Here is a 21,278-nt window from a genome sequence, read left to right on the forward strand (position 1 = left end):
TTGGGTTCTAGCCTCTCTCTCCGCCTCTAGCGTCATCGAAGCCTCTCTAGGCACGAGGCGTCTCTATGGTAGAGTGGGCGGAGCCAGGAGAAAGATGGCGGCCCCCGCGGAGGCAGCTGAGTTGCAGGCTTCGGGGGGTCCTCGGCCCCCAGTTTGTCTGTTGGTGTTGGGAATGGCGGGATCTGGGAAAACCACCTTTGTGCAGGTGACGTACACGGCGCGGGCGTAGTAGGTGCGCGCGAGAGGTTGTCAAGTGGTGGGCGGAAGGCCAGGGAGAACGGGAGCGAGGTCTCTCAGGGGAGTTGGAGGGGACCCGCGTGTGGCTTTAAGGAACTTGCCAGCAACTCCGGTTCCTTCCTAAGCTGGCCTTTTTGGACTCTTCTTCGCACCCGCAGTTCATATTTGGTACACCTTACCACGTTGTTCTGGAATTATCTTACCGGTAAAATTGCCAACTCCTCGAAGGCAGAGGCTTACATATCACTGGCAATTAATACAGTGCTAGCACACAGGCTTTTGGTGTAGATTACTGAAGAATTATTTCCTGCGCAGTTCTTATGTTTCAAGCACTGGAGATACAGCTATTGAATTTGACGAGGTTCCCGCTTTTTGGAGCTAATATTTTAATGGGAGTGATAGAAAAAAAACCTCACACAAATCAAGTAAATAAGTGATCGAGAATAGGGCAGACTCTGTTAGATGGGTGATAAAGAAAAGATAGCATTTATGAGAGTTGAATGTTGGAGGTGAATATTGGGGACGAATATTTCAGGTAGAGGGAAATGTAAGTGGCAGAAGTCTTTAGGTGTGATTGATAAAGGAATCTTGGCCCCTTATCATTACCTCTTTGTGTCACTCCCTTCCTCTTCTCATAACTCTGCAGAGGCTTACTGGACACCTGCATAGCCAAGGCTCTCCACCTTATGTGATTAATCTGGACCCAGCTGTACATGAAGTACCCTTTCCTGCCAATATTGGTGAGTAAATTGTAACAGAACTGTGCGAAGTCCCTCAGAAAATGGAAAGCCTCCAGCCCACCAGTCTTTAATGCTTTCATTTTCATTTTTTTATTTTTTTATTTTTTATTTTTTTATTTTTATTTTATTTTTTTTAAAGATTTTATTTATTTATTTGACAGAGACAGAGACAGCCAGCGAGAGAGGGAACACAAGCAGGGGGAGTGGGAGAGGAAGAAGCAGGCTCATAGCAGAGGAGCCTGATGTGGGGCTCGATCCCAGAACGCTGGGATCACGCCCTGAGCCGAAGGCAGACGCTTAACCGCTGTGCCACCCAGGCGCCCCTCATTTTCATTTTTTTAAAAGATTTTATTTATTGAGAGAGAAAGAGAGAGAGAGCAGGGGGAGGGGCAGAGGGAGAGAGAGAAGGCTCCCTCCATCCCAGGACCCTGGGATCATGCCCTCAACCGAAGTCAGACACTTAATTGACTGAGCCACCCAGGTGCCCCTCATTTTCATTTCTTCTAAACTACTTTCATTTTCCTTGAATTTCCTAGAATCTCTAAATAAGCCTTCTCCCTTATTCACATTTTCCTTTGTTTACTCCTTTCCCTAAGTTTATTTCCTTACCTCTCACTGTTATGTCTCCCTTCTTTCTGACCAGTTGGTGTCAGGCTATCGTTATTTGGGATAATAACAGTCCTCTCACCTCAAGGTCATAAAACCTTCAGCAGGCTCTGATACATAAACCTGTTTTTTTAGTTTCTTTCTCAAAAGTTTAGAGAAAGGATTTTTGTGTGGTAGTTCACTTACTGATCTATAGGAACCTTTCTTCCACTCCCAAAGTTACATGGGAAAATGTGTATATATATGCATATATGCATTGTTTTGGGGAGAGGTTTCTAGTTATCATCAAACTTTCAGAGAATTTGTGACTGTGAAAAAAATTAAGAGTGGATATGATTCAGTGTTACGATTCTTTTTTTTTTTTTTTTTTTAAGATTTTATTTATTTATTTGACAGAGATAGAGACAGCCAGCGAGAGAGGGAACATAAGCAGGGGGAGTGGGAGAGGAAGAAGCAGGCTCATAGCGGAGGAGCCTGATGTGGGGCTCGATCCCATAACGCCGGGATCACGCCCTGAGCCGAAGGCAGGCGCTTAACGACTGAGTCACTCAGGCGCCCCCAGTGTTACGATTCTTGTTAGGATCTAGGGGCCTCCTGATTTCCAAGGTGTCACTGTGCTAATCCTCTCCCTCTTTGTCTCTTCTTAATCCTTTAAGCTGCTTGTACCCCAATCATACTAATAAAGGAAAATCTTGTTAAGCAGAGATCATTTTGGGAAGAGTTTGGGGAAAAGTTGATATCTTTTCATTTAAAGGATGGACTTCTATCTGTTGATAGATGACTGGATAAAGAAGATGTGGTATATATATATATACCATGGAAAATTACTCAGACATAAAAAAGAATGAAATCTTACCATTCGGGATAACATAGATGGACCTAGAGGGTGTTATGTTAAGTGAAATAAACCAAGACAGAGAAAGACAAATACCTTATGATTTCACTTATATGTAGAATCTAAAAAACAAAACAAAGCAGAAACAGACTCATAGATACAGGAAACAAACTGTTGGTTACAAGAGCAGGGAGGAGTTGGGAGGTGAGGGAAATAGGTAAAGGGGATTAAGAGATACAAACATCCAGGTATGCTGTAAGTCATGGGGATATGACATACAGCATAGGGAATATAGTCAATAATAAAATAACTTTGTATGGTGACAGATGGTAACCAGACTTATTGTGGAGATCATTTTGAAATATATAAAAATATTGAATCATTATGATGTAAACCTGAAACTAGTAAGATACTATGTGTCAACTATACCTAAAGTTTTAAAAAAAGATGGAATTCTAATAGTTGGTGGGGTCTACAGGCTGGTAGACAGGTTTAGTTAGATATTACCAGATGCATTAATTCCCTTTGAAAAATCATGTCTGCATTACCTTCGTTACCAGTAGGCAGTTAGTAAATAAACTTTTTTCTTGATTTTAGCTCCCTTTTTCTTTTCTTAATTTTTATTTTTACTTTTATTTTAATTCCAGTATAGTTAGCATTCAATATTATATTAGTTTCAGTGTACATTATAGTGTTTCAACAATTCCGCATTTTTTTTTTAGCTCCGTTTTTCTGTGCGTATGGTCACTGATAAGGTATTTAAGTTGTACAAAACTTCTTCTGGGGCGCCTGGGTAGCTTAGTTGGTTAAGCATCCAACTCTTGGTTTCAGCTGAGTTCATGATCTCAGGATCATGGGATCGAGCCCCTCATTGGGGCTCAGCGGGAAGTCTCAGTGGGAAGTCTGCTTGAGATTCTTTCCCTTTCCATCACCCTCCCTCTCTGCTCCTTCCCCTGCTCTTGCGTGCTCTCTCTCTCAAATAAGTTAAGGGAAAAAAAAAATCTCAAAATCAACCCCCCCCCCCAAAACCCCCAGCTTGGCCACATTACTTAAAAAACAAACAAACAAAACTTTTCTCCTTGTCTCAGACCATTTCTACCATAACTTCTGAGCTCTTAGCTAACATTTTTCATGGGTTACTTCCCGGTTATCTTTTGTAAGGAAGGAAACCTTTGTGAAGCTGGGGGGAATTAGTAGAAGAGAATTCAGACAAGGGAACCCTGAAAGGCTGGTTTCAGCTTCTTGCTGGGAGAGAAGGTACTTCTGCCTTTCTGTTCTTCTCTTCATGATCTTGTTTTTTTTTTCCCTATCACAGTTAGATGACCTTAGCTTAAAAATTTAGAAAACAGATTTGAAAAGTAACTGAGATATACCAAGAGAGAAACTTATTTCTTTTCCTCAGAGGAAGCAGAGATGATTTGAGAGGCCCATTGTCTGAGGATACTGTAGGTGGAGGGTCTCAAACTACATTGTTTCTATGTGTTAAATTCCAGTGAATTCTTTTTCTCCCCCCAGATATTCGTGACACTGTGAAGTATAAAGAAGTCATGAAACAGTATCCTTTTCAGCATCTGCTTCGGTGCTGACTCATCCCTGACTGGTTACTGTCTGTTTTTTGTGGCTTTGAGAGTGTTTTTGCATTTCTTTGTGAAATATACTAGCAAAAGCATTTAATTGCTTTAAAGTAATTTAATTAGGAGGATGGAAAGATGAATGGGAGGAGAGGTATTTTTAGGTGATTAGAAATACTGTTTCAGCTTGTGGTTTCAGTTCTCTTACCATCTTCCCGGACTACCAGGCTGTTGTGAATAGAGAGCATGGAGAGTGAGAGGCTAGCTGGTGCTGTGCCTGGTTCCACAAAGTAGTATCGCCTTGGAGGCCACTGCCTCCTCTGACTGGGAGACTCAGAAATGAGTAGGTTTATTTAGGAGGATCAACTCTTAGTACATTGCTGTATGAAATGTGCACTTTCCGTGTAGATGGGTCTAGTGGATAGACTAATTCTAATTAGCAGGTTGCTTGATCAGTGAGGATCAGAGCAAGGAGTGTGAGATCTTAATGATATTTTAAGATGATCTTAATGGCTAATGGTATTAAGCTGTCACTGTCAGATCCATCTATCTTTTACATTTTGGTCACCTTAATTTCTTCATTTTGCCTTGGCATCCCCAAAATGATAAAGGAATGAGGAAGATGTTGATAATGAAAATTCCTTGTGAGGTTAAGATTATGTGATATGTCAAGGATTAGCTGCCAGTATCCGTTCATGGAACACTAATGTTACAATGCTATTTGTGTGAATGATATCCTAAGTGTGAATTTCATCATCTAAATTGATCTGTAAGTAATTTAAATCCTCAACTTAGTATCCAGGTATGGGCTTGGGCCCAATGGTGGTATAGTGACATCACTTAATCTCTTTGCTACCAGATTTGATCAGGTATGTCTGTCCTTACTTTATAGGCATGGCTGTGTAAAAACCTGTGACTTTTAAATGCCTTAGCTTGCTCATATTGAGAGAGAAGAGCAATAAACTTGGATATACATAGAAAATAAGTACGCATTTTGGTAGAGAAGTAGGTTATGATAGGATGATCAATGTTGTGAGACACTTCACATTTAGCATTTGTGACGGCCAATAAAACAAAAATCCAGGTTCTTTTCTTGATCTTGGCTTGTAGTGTCACCTTGAGGATGGAGTGGAGGGTTGGGGAGTGGGACGGGCTAGGAGGCATAGAATGGAAAGATAATGGGGCTTTTTACATGTGACAAATAATTGTCACTGTTTAGGTTTTTCTCTACCACCTACTTCCATAAGAGTGTTTTGTAATCACTAATTTTTTACCCTGATGTCACTCCGTGGGACAGGCTGTTAACATTTTACTGAAGCACCAAGAGATACATCCCGACAGTGACAGATCGTCTTTACCTTCTCAGGACCTTGCAGTATACTCTGGGGTGTTGCAGTGCTGCCGGTGTGGCTGTGTTTCTTTAGTTCATTGAGTTTATTAGGTGGTGCCCTGAGATTGAGAAAACAGAGATTGAATAGTCGATAGTGCCTGTAAGGCAGGCTACCCTGGAAAGGGTGATTTTTGTGTTGAAAATGGATCCTGTTGTATCTGGCATCTTTTTCTTTTAGGTGATGAAATTTATCGAGAAGGCCCAGAACGTGTCTAAGTAAGTCATTTCAGTTTAACACCAATTTATTACTCTGTAGTTGACATGTCTTGAGGATTTCAGGATACCATCAAACTCTGAAAGGGTGTAGATTGAGATGAAACCATTAGAAGTGAAAAAAAAAAAAGTGGGCAAAAAAACCAAACAAACAAACAAAAAATCCACATTAAGGTGATATACAGTGAAGAGCTAGATTTAATAGTATCCTGCCCCCAATCACTGTTATATATGCCCATGGCTTCCTAGGAGGTATTTTTTGAAACTTTGTCCAAATTCAGTTGTCTACCTGCCTTCTCTTGGGAAAACTCCATTTGTTGGCATTAAAATCTCTGAAACACCTTTCTAACCCTTGTTTAAAAATAAATCTTAAAAAGAAAAAAAGACCATATGCTCATTATAGAGAATTAAAACCATGCATAATATTTAAAAGATGAAACTATTTCACCGTAATTCCCAGTAGAAATAACTATCATCACTATTACTATTATATTGTGTGATATTATTTTATAATGTATAACAAATAGTATTATTATATGTATTATTGTCATTATTACTATCAGTGACCATTATTCCACATATGTCCATGCATATATACGTAGAAGGATGGATGGATAAGGTGTTTCACAAAAACGTTTTTATAAAAAACTACTAGAGGTAGTTTAAAAAAAAATAATAGCTTTATTGAGATATAAATTCACATACCAAAGGTCCATTCTAATTTTTGAGTATACAGTGTAGTGGTTTTTAGTATATTCATAAGGTTATATACTGATTACCACTATCTAATTTCCAGAACTCTCTTTTCTCCTCAAAAGAAACTCTATACTCATTAGCAGTTCCTGTTATTCTCCCTTCCCACCCCAGCTCTGGTGGCTGCACAATTTTACATTCTCACCAGCATTGTGTGAGGGTTCCTGGTCCACACCCTCACCAACACTTGTTATTGTCCTTGTTTTTGGTTATACCCATGTCAGTGAGTGTGAAATGTCTCATTGTGTTATCAGATTTGATTTATATTTCCTCAGTGATTAAAGATGTTAAACATCATTTTATGTACTTTTTGGCCATTGATACGTATTTGGAGAAATGTCTTCAAAAAGTTTTGCTCATTTTTAAAAACAGCTTTATTTAGATGTAATTTATATACCATTTAAAACGTACAGTCAGTGTACGCTTTTAGTATATTCACAGAATTGTGCAACCATAACTGTAGTCACTTTTGGAATATTTCCATCACCTCAAGAAGAAACCCTTTATTTAGCTCTTAACTCCCCTATCCTTCTATTCCTCCTTTTCCTCCACCTACCTTCCCTCCCACCCCCACCCCAAGAAACCAGATGGTTTCCCAAGAGATTTGCCTTCTGGTTTTGTTTATCTCTCATTTTTAATGCAGTGTGTTTCTAAAACTATCACAGTTCCCTGTGTGAGCATTCGCAGCAGTATGTGGACTGCTGCTCCTGCCTGGTAGCATGAATATTGGACATTGAACAGAGCCTGGGGGAACGTGGTATACGTTTTAAGGGCAGTGGGAGGAAGTTAGACTTGACAGTGTGAAGAGGTTATTCCAGTCTCGGGTAACCAGGTGTTCGGTGTTCTGTGTGCAGAATATCTTTCAGCATTGCACAGGTGTAATACTTCTTTAATGGTCATTCTTGACACAGGTATGTCTTGATTGACACACCCGGACAGATTGAGGTGTTCACGTGGTCAGCTTCTGGAACAATCATTACTGAGGCCCTGGTGAGTATTGTAGGACTGGTTACTGAGAGTAACTAGAGAGCTGGACTGGTTAAGTAAGCATCTTTTTATTGCATGGGACCGTATGTGGGAGGGAGTTGTGGAAGCTCTGTATACCCTGCCTCAGGTGGTTCTCCCTTGCTAAGGAAGGTGGGAAAAGAGACTGGGGGTAGATCATGAGCCCTTGGACTAAGGCTGTGATTATTTTGTGGCTTCAGGCATCCTCATTTCCAACAGTTGTCATTTATGTAATGGACACATCAAGGAGTACCAACCCAGTGACCTTCATGTCCAATATGCTGTATGCCTGCAGGTAATTGATTGCTGGTGGGCACGCTATGACATCAAGGTGGGAGGCGACCTCTTTCCTCTTCTGTATTTGAGTCCTGAGTGCTTGCCAACCTGGATTTGTGCTCATTCAGATGTGCCCCTCGGTTTAGTAGTTGTGAGCTGGGGAGAGGTTAGAAGAGAAAAGAGGCACGTGTGTTGGCGTACTCTGTGAGCAGCTTCTCAGCTTCCTGCCTTGCTTGTTGCAGAAACAGGCGGTGTGTGAATATGAACCTTTTGGTAGTTGCTCCTGGTTGAATGAAACAAGTCTAAAAAGAATAGTGCCCTCTGGTCTAAATGCTCCCTTTCTGTGTTGTGATATGAGAGATTATGAATAAAGAGATTTATCAATAATTCCACAAAGCACAAGTTTGCCCCAGCTTGGTGTCATTAGGGACAAAAGGACATGCCTCACCAAGGTATGTGAGTGCAGTAGACATAGGAGCAAGGCGAACTATTATTAAATCTGAGAGAATTTATTTGGGGGGTACACAGAGGCCATTACTAGCATTTGTGCCTTCTAATATGACTAGAGATTTCCCTTCTTCTTAGATGCAAGAAATCCTAGTCTAAATAGAAATCTGATGACTGATAGCGTTTTTTTGTTTCCATATTTGTTAAATGTTTAAAAGACAATTACTTGGTAAAAAACAACAACCAGACCAAAAACCCATACACAAAAAACAAGGTCAGTATCAAAGCATTATTATTCCAAGAAGGAGAGAGAATGTGTGTGTGTTTTTTGCTTGATAGTAGTGGTGGTTTTTCCTCTTGGGAGAGGAGAGTGTGAGGGCTGTGTGAGAATGGATACCTTTGTGTAGAGTGTGAACCCATTCCACTTCTCTTTACTCAGTTCCAACTCACTGACACTGGGCAAGCAAGAGCTTAAGTGTTTTTTTACTAATAATGTCTTAATGTTTGATTTTTAGCATCTTGTACAAAACCAAGCTGCCTTTCATTGTGGTTATGAATAAAGTAAGTGGATCCTTCCTGTTGTGGGTCAGTATTTCTTTTTCATCAGAACCTTGTGTTATTGGAAGGTTTGGGTAGGTGAGGATTTTCACATGTCGGAGAACAGATTCAAACTTATCTGAAAGTCATGAGCACTTGTATGAAAAAGATTCAGTCAGATTGGATGAATATTTATCACTGGCTCTCATCAAAGTAATTTTAAACTAGAGAGAGTAGCCCCTCAACCAGAGCGTATAGGTTATCCCTCAGAATTGCAACTGTGTATATGGGGGAGGGACTGCTAGCTTATCGGCTGTCACAAAACAGGAAACTTCACTGTTGTTGGGTTGAGAGGTAGGATTCATGAGACTACATGACTTCAGAGCCTAGAATGTGCTGGCATCTACTCTCGCTGTGGTCACTTGGCAGTGGATAGTGAAGGGTCTGCTTCAACCAAGAGAACACATATCTTCATTTCATTATTTATAGTAGTCTTGGCCCTTTATAGTTTGTTGTAGTGGAGGAGGAAATGGGGGAAGCAGAGAAAAAATATCTGAATAATTGCTTTGTTGTCGCCTCTTAATTAAAATTTTTTTGATGTTTGATATCTAAGCACGTCTCTGGTTGCTGATAGTTGACTTCTCTCTGGTACAGACTGACATCATTGATCACAGCTTTGCAGTGGAATGGATGCAAGATTTTGAGGCTTTCCAAGATGCCTTGAATCAAGAGACTACATACGTCAGTAACCTGACTCGTTCAATGAGCCTGGTGTTAGATGAGTTTTACAGCTCACTTAGGGTAAACTTTCTCCTCTGCTTATACTGACAGTCCCTTCAGACAACCTCTTTACCTGTAGGGCTGGCTTTGAACCTATCTTAGAAAAGAAGTTCGTTAACCTTAATAAAAAAAGCATTTAAACATTACTTATTAAAAATTGGTGTTTTGTGGGGTTTTTTTCATTCTTTTGCATGTTGCTGTCCAGTTTTAAACCTGGAGGTTTAAAAGATAAATAAGGTAGGGGCACCTGGCTGGCTCAGTCAATAGAGCATATGGCTGGCTCTTAATCTTGGGGTCGTGAGTTTGAGCCCCACGTTGGGCGCTGAGATTCCTTAAAAAGAAAAAGAAAAGATAAGGTAAAGGCCCTCCCTTTTGAGTTTATGGTTTAGTTTGAAGAGAAGGCTACATACGGAATTGAAACTTGATATATTGTGGTAAGGACCTTGGAGGTTGGGCCTGATGCTCGTGAGGGGCAGATCACTCTTGAAATGAGGAATTTTGGAGGATATAGTATTAGAGGTATGCTTTGAAGGAAGGGTACGATTTATTTTTTAATTTTTTTTAAGATTTTATTTATTTGTGTGTGTTTGTGTGTGTGCGTGTGTGCATGCGCGTGAGAGCGTGAGCACGAGCCGGGGAGCGGCAGGCAGAGGGAGAAGCAGACTCCCTGCTGAGCAGGGAGCCCAATGTAGGACCCAATCCCAGGACCCTGGGATCACAACCCGAGCTGAAGGCAGACGCTTAACCGACTGAGCCACCCAGGCACCCAGGAAAGGTACGGATTTTATAAGCAAAAGTGCGTCGGGGTGGCAGGAGGATGGTAATTGCCCAAGCAAAGGCATTGCGATACTGATTTTTATAGAGAACAGTAGTTGGATTTGACAGGGAATAGATGAGAAGTCTTGCTCTGTGTTTCTCCTAATTCTTTTTTTTCTAGTCCTCTCTTTTCCATAGACTTTTTTCCATGGCTTTTGAGTATGTGTGCTGTTTTGTTTTGTTTTGGCTTCACTCTTTGCCAGAGACTTCTTGAAGTATCTTAACAACTTTTATGAAGATCTTATGATTTTTAAACAAAGTAATGTACACCATTTAAAAATACATGGTTTCCTCAGTGGCAATGATGCTTTTGGCAGGTGGTGGGTGTGTCTGCTGTTCTGGGTACAGGCTTAGATGAACTCTTCGTGCAAGTGACCAGTGCTGCAGAAGAATATGAAAGGTAAGGATAAAGGAAAATCCTGTTGATGACATTTCTAGTAACCTACAATCTGATATGATAGCTGTTTTGCCAGCAAAGCATTTTGGTTTTCATAGTGTAGGTATTATATTTGCCACGTGTATGTGTACTGGATCTGTATGTGTACACTAAAGGGTAACAAGTCCCCATTAACCTTTTTAAAAAATAGTAGTATAAAACCTTCGCTGTATTGAATGATTAAGAGCAGGAGTCTTCAGACTTCTTTTGTAAAAAGCCAGATAGTAAATATTTTAGGCTTTTGTGGGCCATACGATCTTTGTTGCAGTTGCTCAACAGTCATTTTAGGGCAAAAGCATCCATAAACAATTTGCAAATGATTGGGCACGGATGTGTTCCAGTAAAACTTTATTTACAAAAATAGGCATGATTTGGTCTGTTTGCCACATTGGCTGACCCTGGATTAAGAACAGAGACTTTGGAGTCCGACAAACATAGGTTGGATTTCTATTTTCTCCACTGAATAAATGAGTGGCCTTAGCAAGTTTTCATCATTTGTAGGTCACGGATAATAACATTTATTGTTAAGGTTGTTGTGAGCATTATTTGAGAAAATATATCCAAGCACCAAGCATGATTGCTGACACATAGCAAGCACACTTCATGATAAATGGTTATTACTATTATCATGGTTAATACTGGAATTCTGTTTACTTACAGGAAAGTGTAATCAGAGTACTTTCCTCGGGCTGGTGGCATGATAATTGGCTGCTTACTAGCATGTTCCTTTGGCTTCATACTTAGCAAGATTCTAACAACCACATGGTTTTTAGACACATTCTTTTGATTTTGATTCATCAGACAAGGTGTCTTTCTGTGTTCCCAAAGTCTCAGGATAGACCCTTCTGTATCCTTTTGTTATTGCCCAGATAAGCCACACAATTACATACTGGGCTTCCTGAGCCCAACAGGCCTCCTTTTTTTTTTTTTTTTTCTTAATTTATTTGACAGAGAGAGAGAGAGTGCACGCATGCGCACACACACACACACGCACAAGCAGGGGGAGGGCCGAGGGAGAGGGAGAAGCAGGCTCCCCGCTGAACAGGGAGCGCAATGTGGGGCTCGATCCCAGGATCCTGAGATCATGACTTGAGCCGAAGGCAGACGCTTAACCGACTGAACCACCCAGGTGCCCCAGGCCTCCTTTCTTTCATTCATCTCAGTTTTATCCAAACAAGTGATGAGCTCATGAGTCATGGACTCCGGACTTAATCATTCCTGGCCAGCAGTCTTTTGTCTCTTTGCTAGTTTCAGTGTGGGGGCAAGCATCTTGACTTTTAATTCCATAGGGACAGAATCTCAGTGACTAGGACTTGTTACATATAATGTTCGGTGAAGTAAGGTCTTCTGTTACTGGCAAGGACCTAGGAAAATAGAAGTGATGTGGGGGCGGGCAGGACGGATTATTAAACAAAGGAATTTAGAAAGTGTTTTCTCTTTCCAGGGAATATCGTCCTGAATATGAACGTCTGAAGAAGTCACTGGTAAGAGAGGAGGCTATTTGTGTATTTTGGGCCACTAAAAAATAACTTCAAACCATGCACTAATCCTCCTGCCATAAATGCTTTTGTTTTGGCTATCAGTGTATCTTTTAGATGTTTGTTATTTAAATTGGTAAATTTGTGTGTGTGCTGTCTAGATGCAGAAGGACCCCCTGATTGTTTTTCTTCTCTTTATTTGAATTTTTTAAAATTTGATTTTTCTTGTTACATTTGTTAAGCACTTCTTAGGTCCCACCCCACTCCTACTCCCGAGGCTCATTTAAGGACTGGTTATAAATTTTTAAGAAAAAAGAGGTAGTTCACAGTGCTTATTCCAAATGATCACTTGGCCTGTCCTCTTCAGCTGCATTGGGTCCCTTACCACTGCTGTGTCTGCTTGAGGGATCTTTTGATGTGTTCTTATGTCCAATTTCTGAAACCTCTAATTCTGTCTGCAGAGTCCTCCCGTCTGAACTTGTGCTTCTCTGGGCCCACACTGCTTGGTGTTTCTGTATCTGGCATGTCTCACCTGCCTCAGTGTCTAAATAGCCTCTAGTATTTGTATATTTAGTCATCTCCTGTTAGAAGTCTGGCATCTAACTCGGGGCTTTTTTTTTTTTTAAGATTTTATTTTATTTATTTTGGAGAGAGAGTGAGTGAGTACGTTAGTTAGGGGGAGGGGTTGAGGGAGAGAGAGAATCTTAGGCAGGCTCCACACTCAGCGAACCTGAGATCATGACCTGAGCCAAAATCAAGAGTTGGATGCTTAACTGACTGAGCCACCCAGGAGCCCCTAGGACTCCTTCTTTAATATGAAGATAATTTTCTCTGTGTGTACAGGCCAGTGCGCAGAGCCAGCAGCAGAAGGAACAACTGGAACGCCTTCGGAAAGATATGGGCTCTGTAGCCTTGGATGCAGGGACTGCTACAGGTATTGGAAGATCTCCTGGTGTTCAGAACTAAAAGGAGGATATGCTTACTTCCACTTCTAAGAGAGGGAAAGGATAAAGATAATGTGGTGTTTGAGATTGATCAATGTATTTATTATATCACATTTACTTTGTGTGTGATTTGGAAAGGTAAACTCCTGAAAGTTGTATATAACTATACCACTTTGAGTTCTTCCTCTTTGGGTAGTTTCTGCTTTACTTTGGCAAGATACTCAATATCTTCTCTATTTTCTTAAACACTAAAAAAAAAAATTTAAAGTTGTTAACATACAGTGCATTGTTAGGTGCAGGGTAGAGTTTAATGATTCATTAGTTGTATATAACACCCAGTGGTCATTACATTAAGTGCCCTCCTTAACATCTATCACCCAATTACTCCATCCTCCCACCCACAGTTTTCTTAAATACTTTTTACCCTCCACCCCCCTGCCTTTTTGTTTGTTTATTTTTACCTACTTTCAGATAAACAGAAAAATTGTGTCGCTAGTATAGGAATTACTGTATACATTCAACCAGCTTTGCAAATTGTTAACATTCTACCACATTTACTTCATTCTCTTTATTTTTCTCATGTATGGCTTTATATATAAGCATATAAATGTATTTTTAAACAATATATGTTATATATATATTCTTTTTTGAAATCATTTAAGTAATAGATTTACTCTTGAATATGATTTTTGAATACTTGAGCGTGTATTTCCTAAAAACAAGGATATTTTGTACAAACTCATTACTAAAAATTAGGAAATTAACTCTGATACTGTTGTCTGATATGTTCCTTATTTATATGTAGCCATTTGCCCTAGGTAGCAGGAGAAAATCCTGGATCTGTATTGCATTTAGTTGTCTTGACTCTTGTTCTCCTTCTTTGTTTTTCTTTGTATTTCATGGCAATGACAATTTTGAAGTGTATGGGACAGATATTTTATAGAGTGTTCCTCAGTTTGGGTTTGTCTGATATTCCCTCAGGGCTCAATTCAGGTGGCTCATTGTTGGCTGTGCTTGACAGAAGTGAAGTTGTGATTGTTCCATGCACGACATCTGGAGGCCCACGATGTAGATTTGTCCCATCATTGGTGGTGTTAATTTTGATTACTCGCTTAAAGTGGTGTCTGCCAGGTTTTCATTGTAAAGTTATTTTTCCCTTTATAATATAATAAGTATTTTGTTGGGTGGTGCTTTGAGACAATACGAATATCCTTTTAATTTTCACATGTTTACCCACTCATTTCAGTATCCATTAATGTAATAGAGATAGTATCCATTTTTCTGTGATGCCTGTTAGAAGTATTTTCTGTTTGTCACTTGTTTTTTGACTTTGTCCATGGTGTTATTTTGCCAGGTGAAAGTTTTTGTTTTGTTTTGATGTAGTCAGATTTACTTGCCTTCTCTTTTACTGCATCTGGATTTTGAGTCATAATTGGGAATCCCATACCTATACTGTGTGAAAGAGGAATTCACTAATGTTTTATTGTAGTACTTATATGGTTTCATTGTATTTATTTTTTAAATATTTATTTGAGAGAGAACGAGTGAGCGAGAGAGAGCTCGAGTGGGGGAAGGGGCAAAGGGAGAAGGAGAAGCAGACTTCCCATCGAGGAGGGAGCCCGATGCGGGACTCGATCCCAGGACCGTGGGATTATGACCTGAGCTGAAGGCAGACTCTTAACCCACTGAGCCACCCAGGTGCCCCATTATCTATACTTAAAGATTTTTATTTATGAGAGAGAGAGAGAGAGAGAGAAAACGACCCGTGTGAGCAGGGGGAAGGAGCAGAGGGGGAAGGAGAGGGAGGAGAAAGAATCTCCAGCAGGCTCTGCACTGAGCACGGAAGCCAAGTGGGCCTTGATCTCATGACCCTGAGATCATGACCTGAGCTGGAACCAAGAGTCAGAGGCTTAACCGACTGAGCCACCCAGGTGCCTCTCATTTTCTGCATTTAGATCCCTGATCCATTTAGAGTTTATTCCTGGGTATGGTGTAAAGCATAGTTCTGTGTTACCTTTTCCATAAGCAGTTGTACCTGCCCTGTTTCTCAAAAAGTCTGCCTTTGCCGCAGCGATCTGAGATGCTACCTGTATGGTATACTAACGTTCCGTGTGTACTTGGGTGTATTTTTGGACTTCCCATTTTATTCTTCTGGACTGTCATTTATGTGTCTGTACCACACTGTTACAATTACGTAGGGCCTTTATAGAATGTTTTAATGTCTGCCATGGCTAGTCCCTTTTCATATTTTTCTTTTTTGGTGTTTCCCTGGCTATTCTTGCATGTTGCATGTTTGTTTTTGCACATGAACTTTAGCATCAGCTTATTTTGTTTGCTAAAAAAACTCTTTGGTATTTTTATTGGCATTGCATGATGTATGTTAATATAGGGTCAACTGCAAACTCATGTTGAGTCTCCCTATCCAAGAACAAGGAATATGTTTATATTTTCGAGTGTACTTTTGTATTTTTCAGGAGTTTTCCTCATGTGGTTTTTGCATAGTTCTTGTTAAAATTTTCCAAGTATTTTATCTTCTTTGTTAGTGTTGAAAATGGAATTTTTTGAACCATTATATCTTCAAACTGGTTATGTTTGTGTATATGAAAGCTTTTTTTTTTTTTAAGATTTTATTTATTTATTTATTTGACACAGAGAGAGACAGCCAGCGAGAGAGGGAACACAAGCAGGGGGAGTGGGAGAGGAAGAAGCAGGCTCCCAGTGGAGGAGCCTGATGTGGGGCTCGATCCCAGAACGCCAGGATCACGCCCTGAGCCGAAGGCAGATGCTTAACGAATGAGCCACCCAGGCGCCCCTATATGAAGGCTTTTCATTTCCATATATTAGTCTTTATATTTTGCTAGTTTACTGAATTTTTTTGGTTTTTAATATTTTTTGAAGATTTATTTGAGAGAGAGAGAATACATGCATGGAATGGGAGTGGCACTAGGGGAGGGTGAGGAAGAGAGAAAGAATTAGAAGCAGACTCTGTGCTGAGCAAGGAGCCCAATGTGGGGCTCGATCCCATGACCCATGAGATCATGACCTGAGCCGAAACCTAAGAATCAGTTGCTCAACCGACTGAGCCACCAGGTGCCCCTGAATTTTCTTATTGTTTGAATTAATTTTGTCATTGATTCTTAGGGGTTTCTAGGTTGGTGCTCATACTCAGTATCTCTGCACCCCCACCCACTGGCACTTATGGATGGATTGGCCTTTAAAGGAATGAAGTTGTGTTCACAAAAGCTGTTGCTATATCTTTACTAGACAACGGCAAAGCCACTTGGAGGGGGAGACGCTAGAAACTGTCTGGGTTTACCAGTTATGTGAACTCGCCTGGCTGTCCTTGTGCGCCTCAGCGACATCAATTTCTGTGCTCCTTATCACTCAAGATTATGTGAAGTAGCAGATGTTAAATCTGCTGCAAAAGGTCTTCCATACTCAGATAACCTGTTAAAGGCTGGGGACTTGCAGTAAATTATTTGGGGAAAATCACAAGTATAGCAGGGCACGGACTGAAGCACTGTTAGCACGCCATGTCACCACAGGCCCCTTGAGATTTGTGTCTCTTGGTGTTGCTGCTGTTGGCCTCCTTCCTCCCAGCTGACTTCTCTCCAACTAGGCTCCTGAAGAGAGTGGTCATGTCCTCCTGTGGCTCCACGGTATTTGGCATCTTTTTAGGTTCTCCTAGAGTCCAACCCTCTCAGGCTGAATCCCCTGCACAGAAATGAGGTGCTTTGACTTTGATTGGCACTTAGCCCTTGTTCACTTCCCCGAGTAGGGAATTTGCCTCTATTAGTATATTCAATTTCCCATTTTCTTCTCTCCCTCTTTTTCTTGAATAATATCCTGGCTGCTTTACTGTCTGTCATTTCAACTATTCTCTTCAGACCCTCAGAACTTAAATTTCCACCAGGAATCTTCCTTCATGCTCCGCACTTTCACGCTGACTCACCAGCACGCTGCATCTGCTCAGATGTCTTTAGTCTTCATGGGAAAAACTATAGCGTCTTCTAAGCTGTGAGCTACTAAGAACGAATGACGTTCCTACCAAGACAAGCTACTTGAGAATTATTTTCCTCAGCTTAAAAATAGCACCTTTTGGGTTACTGGGATCCTGAAAGCATTTTGTGAACTACACTACTGTAAAAATGTTAAGTGGTATTAACAATAATACATTTAGAAGAGGTAAGATTCTGCACTTACATTTATCACAAGCACTTTCATCCTGCCAATTTATAATCATAGTTACTGAATCAAAGTCACCGTTTTGAGGAGGCAGAGGTTCGTGACTTGCTGCTGACAGGTGTTTTCTCTGTAGACAGTTTCTCTCCTGCGCTTGACCCTTCTGACTTGATCCTGACTCGGGGAACTTTGGATGAAGAAGATGAGGAAGCGGACAGTGACACTGATGATATTGATCACAGAGGTGAGAGGTGGCTGAGGTGGCTCATGAGAAGAGAGTAGCTGCTTATCCCCACGTTGTTTGCTCAGGAGCTTCTTGTTGAGAGAAACCTTACACGTGCAGCAGAGATGGCACCGGATACAGCGGCGGGGAAGAGTTCCATGTATTGAGTTCCTGGCCTTTCTACTGAATGGTTCATACTGAGCTCATTACAGGCTTTTTATTAGTCTCTTGTCTTCTCATCTTTAGGTCCTAACTCAGTTTGAGAAATCCAGGATTTTTGTTTGGTGTAATTACTGTTTTAAGAATACATGAGGCGGGGCGGGGGTGGGGGAGGGGAGAGAATGCATAAGGAGGCCTCAGCAGACCGAAACTGGTTAGAAGGGACTGTAACACTGAGGATAGTATGGCTCTGGAAACCCAAAAGGGTTCCACCTGGCATAGTTTTATGGACTGTGAACAGAATCTGTTTCTTGAAACACCCTTTTTGGTTCTTGCTACGACCAAGAGCAAACCTCTCTTTACCATCCAGTGTGCTGGATGCTAACATCCAAACTGCCTCATTGACTCAGATTTATTGAGGTGTAATTTACAAACTGTAAAGCCCACCCTTTTTGAGTGTATAGTTTGATGAGTTTTAACAAATATATGTGCACTTGTAACAGCCATCATAGTCAAGATACAGAGTACTCCCTCCAGAAGTGCCTCATGCTTGTTTTTACTTGGTCCCCTGCCCGCACTTTGTTTTTGGCGATCACTAATCTAATTCCTGTTCCTATAATTTTGCTTTTTCCAGAATGTTGTGTAATTGGAATCACAGTATTTAGCTTTTTCGATTTGACTCTTTTCAGTCAGTGTAATGTTTTTGTAATCCATCCATGTATCAGAAGTATGTTCTTTTTATTGATGAATAATAGTCCATGATGTGGCTTTCACCACAAGTCGTTTAGTCATTCATCAGCTGATCACCATTTGGGTTGTTTCCAGATTTTAGCTATTATGAATAAATTGCTGTATATATTTCTCTTGGCTAAAAATACCTAGGAGTGGGACCTCATTTTAGTTTTTATGGGGGAGGTATTTGCCCCACTCATTTAGTTTAGTTTTTATGAGGGAGGTATTTGCCCCACTTAAGATGAAACATTGTTTTGGGCAACATGATAAATAGAGCATGCTTCTGGGAGATACTGCCTCATTGCGAGAAGTGAACTAAACTTAGTTTTTTAGAAGCAGAGTACTGTTTCTGATGGATTGGTGACAGCAGCTCTAATCTACCTGTCTAATGGGAAAGTTAAAAATAACCTTTTTTTCCTTGTAGTTACGGAGGAAAGCCGTGAAGAGCCATCATTCCAGAATTTTATGCAAGAATCAATGGCACAGTATTGGAAGAGAAACAACAAGTAGTTTCTAAAAGTCCAGAATTTTGGAACTCTGTGAAGGAATGAACTATCCTAACCTCTGATTGGGGGCTACTATAAAGGACATTTTTGTTCAGAGTAGCAGAGTTTCTCTTAAATGGAAATTTGACTCAGATGCAGCCAGGGATAGAAAATCATCAGATCTGGCAGGTAAATGCCAATTCCCTTGGCCTTTCCCTTGGATTTATGCAAGGAAGGATATTCTGTTCTTGGATGCTGATATCCCTTCAAGCCTAAAGCTTCAAGTTTTATCATTTGAACTCAAGTACTTTTGCTGCTGGTGGATGGAACAGTGAGAACTTACTATTCACTTCAAATCTCTATCAGGCTGGATCTGTACTCTACTTTCCCAACATCTTGCCCATGACCCTAAACCATGAGTTCCCCTCCTTTTATCAGAAAGGGAGAGGAAACATAAGCTTGCCCAGGGTGGCAGTGGAGTCTCCTTGGCAACCAATCAATGTTGGGTACGAAACGTGCCTCACACAGGGTTAACTCATTACAGGACAACAGGTTCATTGAAGAAAGTGAGCAAAACATATGATTACCGAATAAGAATCCTGCTTGGGATGATAACTTGGATAAAGTATTTTTAATTTTAACTTTGTTGTAAGTCTACCTGTTATAATTTCAAATAAGAAAATTATGTAATTACAAATAGGTTCCTTCTATTGAACACAGAGGTTTAAAGCCACATGTCCAAACCTGTCTCAGTAAAGAGGGGATATTACTAAAGTCTCCCATGTACACATACCAAGTAACCAGGTACAGAGCTAGGCACTGTTTGTATTATACTTTAAGGCAAAGTATCCTTTGTGATTTACTCAAAGGCCATGGATTTGGGTCAGGTGCACATTCCATATACAATAGCCTTGGTAAGGCAGACCTTCCACATTCTTCACAGTATCTTAAAACAAAGTGCATTTCTCTTAAGGAATTTTATCTGTACCCTAATCTGTACCCCAATTCAGTGGTTCTGAAGTGTGGTCACTGGACCAGAAGCATCAGCATGAGCTGGGAAATTGTTAGAAACACAACACTTAAGACCTGAATCAGAAACTGTGGGGGTGGGACCTAGAAATCTGTTTTAAATAGTCCTTCAGGGATTTCCCATGTACATTAAGTTTGAGAACTGCTTTAGCTAAAATAGGCTGTGACCGTTCCAGGCCAGGAGAATCTCAGGTATCTTCAAATGACCTGCTTTATCAGAGTACCTAACCTTGACCATCTGGTGCCTATTCTCCAATGTAAATATTCTAAAAAAGTATTTTGTTTTGTCTTTAAGTGTTAATTTCAGTGTTGTGTACCTGTGGATTATATACCTATAGATACTAAGTTCAATATTCTATACCTAGAAACCACTAGTCTTAAAAATTTGAACCTGCTCCAAGAGGAAACCATTTACAAAGCATGACTTTTTTTTTTTTTCTTCCCCCCACCCCCTCTTAGTGCCTCTGAATACTTCTTTAATCTGGGGGCGCCTGGGTGGCTCAGTCAGTTAAGCATCTGACTCTTGATTTCAGCTTAGAAGGCCTAAGGGTCATGAGTTCAAGCCCCACATTGGGCTCCATGCTGGGCATGGAGCCTACTTTAAAACAACAACAACAAAAAAAACCCTTGTCTGGCCTATGCCTTAAGCTCCACTCCATAAGGACAGGAACTAAGTCTTCCTCATCTTTGTATCCCTTGCACAAGAACCAGTACGTAATAGGTGCTCGATAAATGTTTGCAAACTGAACGAATTAAATACTAGATGACTACTTTATGGAAACTGACTGCTTGATGTCTGCTTTCATAAACAAATAGGGCAAAATGAAGCTAAGCATGGAATGGGAGTTTAGAGAAGTGTGCTAAGGATTTGGCAATTAGCAAATTTATAAATTATCTGAGAGTTTACGTTGTAATCTCATATTACTGCTATTGCATTTTTTAAAAAAGATTTTATTTATTATTAGAGATAGAGCATACATGCTTGAGAGGGGGTTGGGGCAGAGGGAGAAACAGAGACGCGGGGCTTGAACTCAGGACCTTGAGATAATGACCTGAGCTGAAGTGAGATGCTTAACCACCTAAGCCTCCCAGGCACCCCTGCTTTCACCTTTATTCTCAGTGCCTGGGACACTAAGGCATTCAATAATGTACTAATTAAAGTGGTGCCTTGATTTTGCTCTCTTTAAAAGAATGCTGTAAATTTTCAAAAGACTGTATTCTGCACCCAAAAACCAAACTTCAGCAGTATTTAACATGCTGACCCCCACTACCAAGGCACTGAACACACATTTGCTAATTACTCCTAATAATTCCAGTGCTAATCATTCACTTAATAAATACTGACTGTGACTATCAGATGCCAAGCAGGGCAGATACTGTCATGTGATGGGTAACAATGTAAAG

The 21,278-nt window shown here is 40.5% G+C and overlaps 1 protein-coding gene across 2 annotated transcripts; it reads left to right on the plus strand.

The window, feature by feature from the left end:
- Positions 1–46: 46 nt before the first annotated feature.
- On the plus strand, positions 47–20,649 carry GPN1 (GPN-loop GTPase 1). Of its 2 annotated transcripts, none has more exons than XM_008700291.2 (14): positions 47–205; positions 884–977; positions 3,934–3,973; positions 4,792–4,858; positions 5,558–5,595; positions 7,257–7,335; positions 7,551–7,645; positions 8,589–8,634; positions 9,265–9,411; positions 10,524–10,606; positions 12,087–12,126; positions 12,964–13,054; positions 17,383–17,490; positions 18,785–20,649. In XM_008700291.2, exons 1-14 carry the CDS (start codon positions 95–97, stop codon positions 18,868–18,870), a joined length of 1,125 nt encoding a protein of 374 aa, XP_008698513.2. In that variant the 5' UTR covers positions 47–94; the 3' UTR covers positions 18,871–20,649. The 2 variants fall into 2 exon arrangements, with proteins under 2 accessions (XP_008698513.2, XP_040478972.1); XM_040623038.1 differs by having other exon boundaries at positions 101–232.
- Positions 20,650–21,278: the final 629 nt, after the last annotated feature.

The sequence above is a fragment of the Ursus maritimus genome, unplaced genomic scaffold, assembly GCF_017311325.1.
Source record: "Ursus maritimus isolate PB19 unplaced genomic scaffold, ASM1731132v1 scaffold_6, whole genome shotgun sequence".
In the NCBI taxonomy this organism is placed as follows: domain Eukaryota; kingdom Metazoa; phylum Chordata; class Mammalia; order Carnivora; family Ursidae; genus Ursus; species Ursus maritimus.

Bases quoted from the DNA above. Each gene is read 5' to 3' on its own strand.
- GPN1 (XM_008700291.2), top strand. From the start codon at position 95: ATGGCGGCCCCCGCGGAGGCAGCTGAGTTGCAGGCTTCGGGGGGTCCT. The intron at 206-883 runs GTGACGTACACG...ATAACTCTGCAG, and splicing joins GGAAAACCACCTTTGTGCAG to AGGCTTACTGGACACCTGCA. The intron at 17,491-18,784 runs GTGAGAGGTGGC...TTTTCCTTGTAG, and splicing joins TGATGATATTGATCACAGAG to TTACGGAGGAAAGCCGTGAA.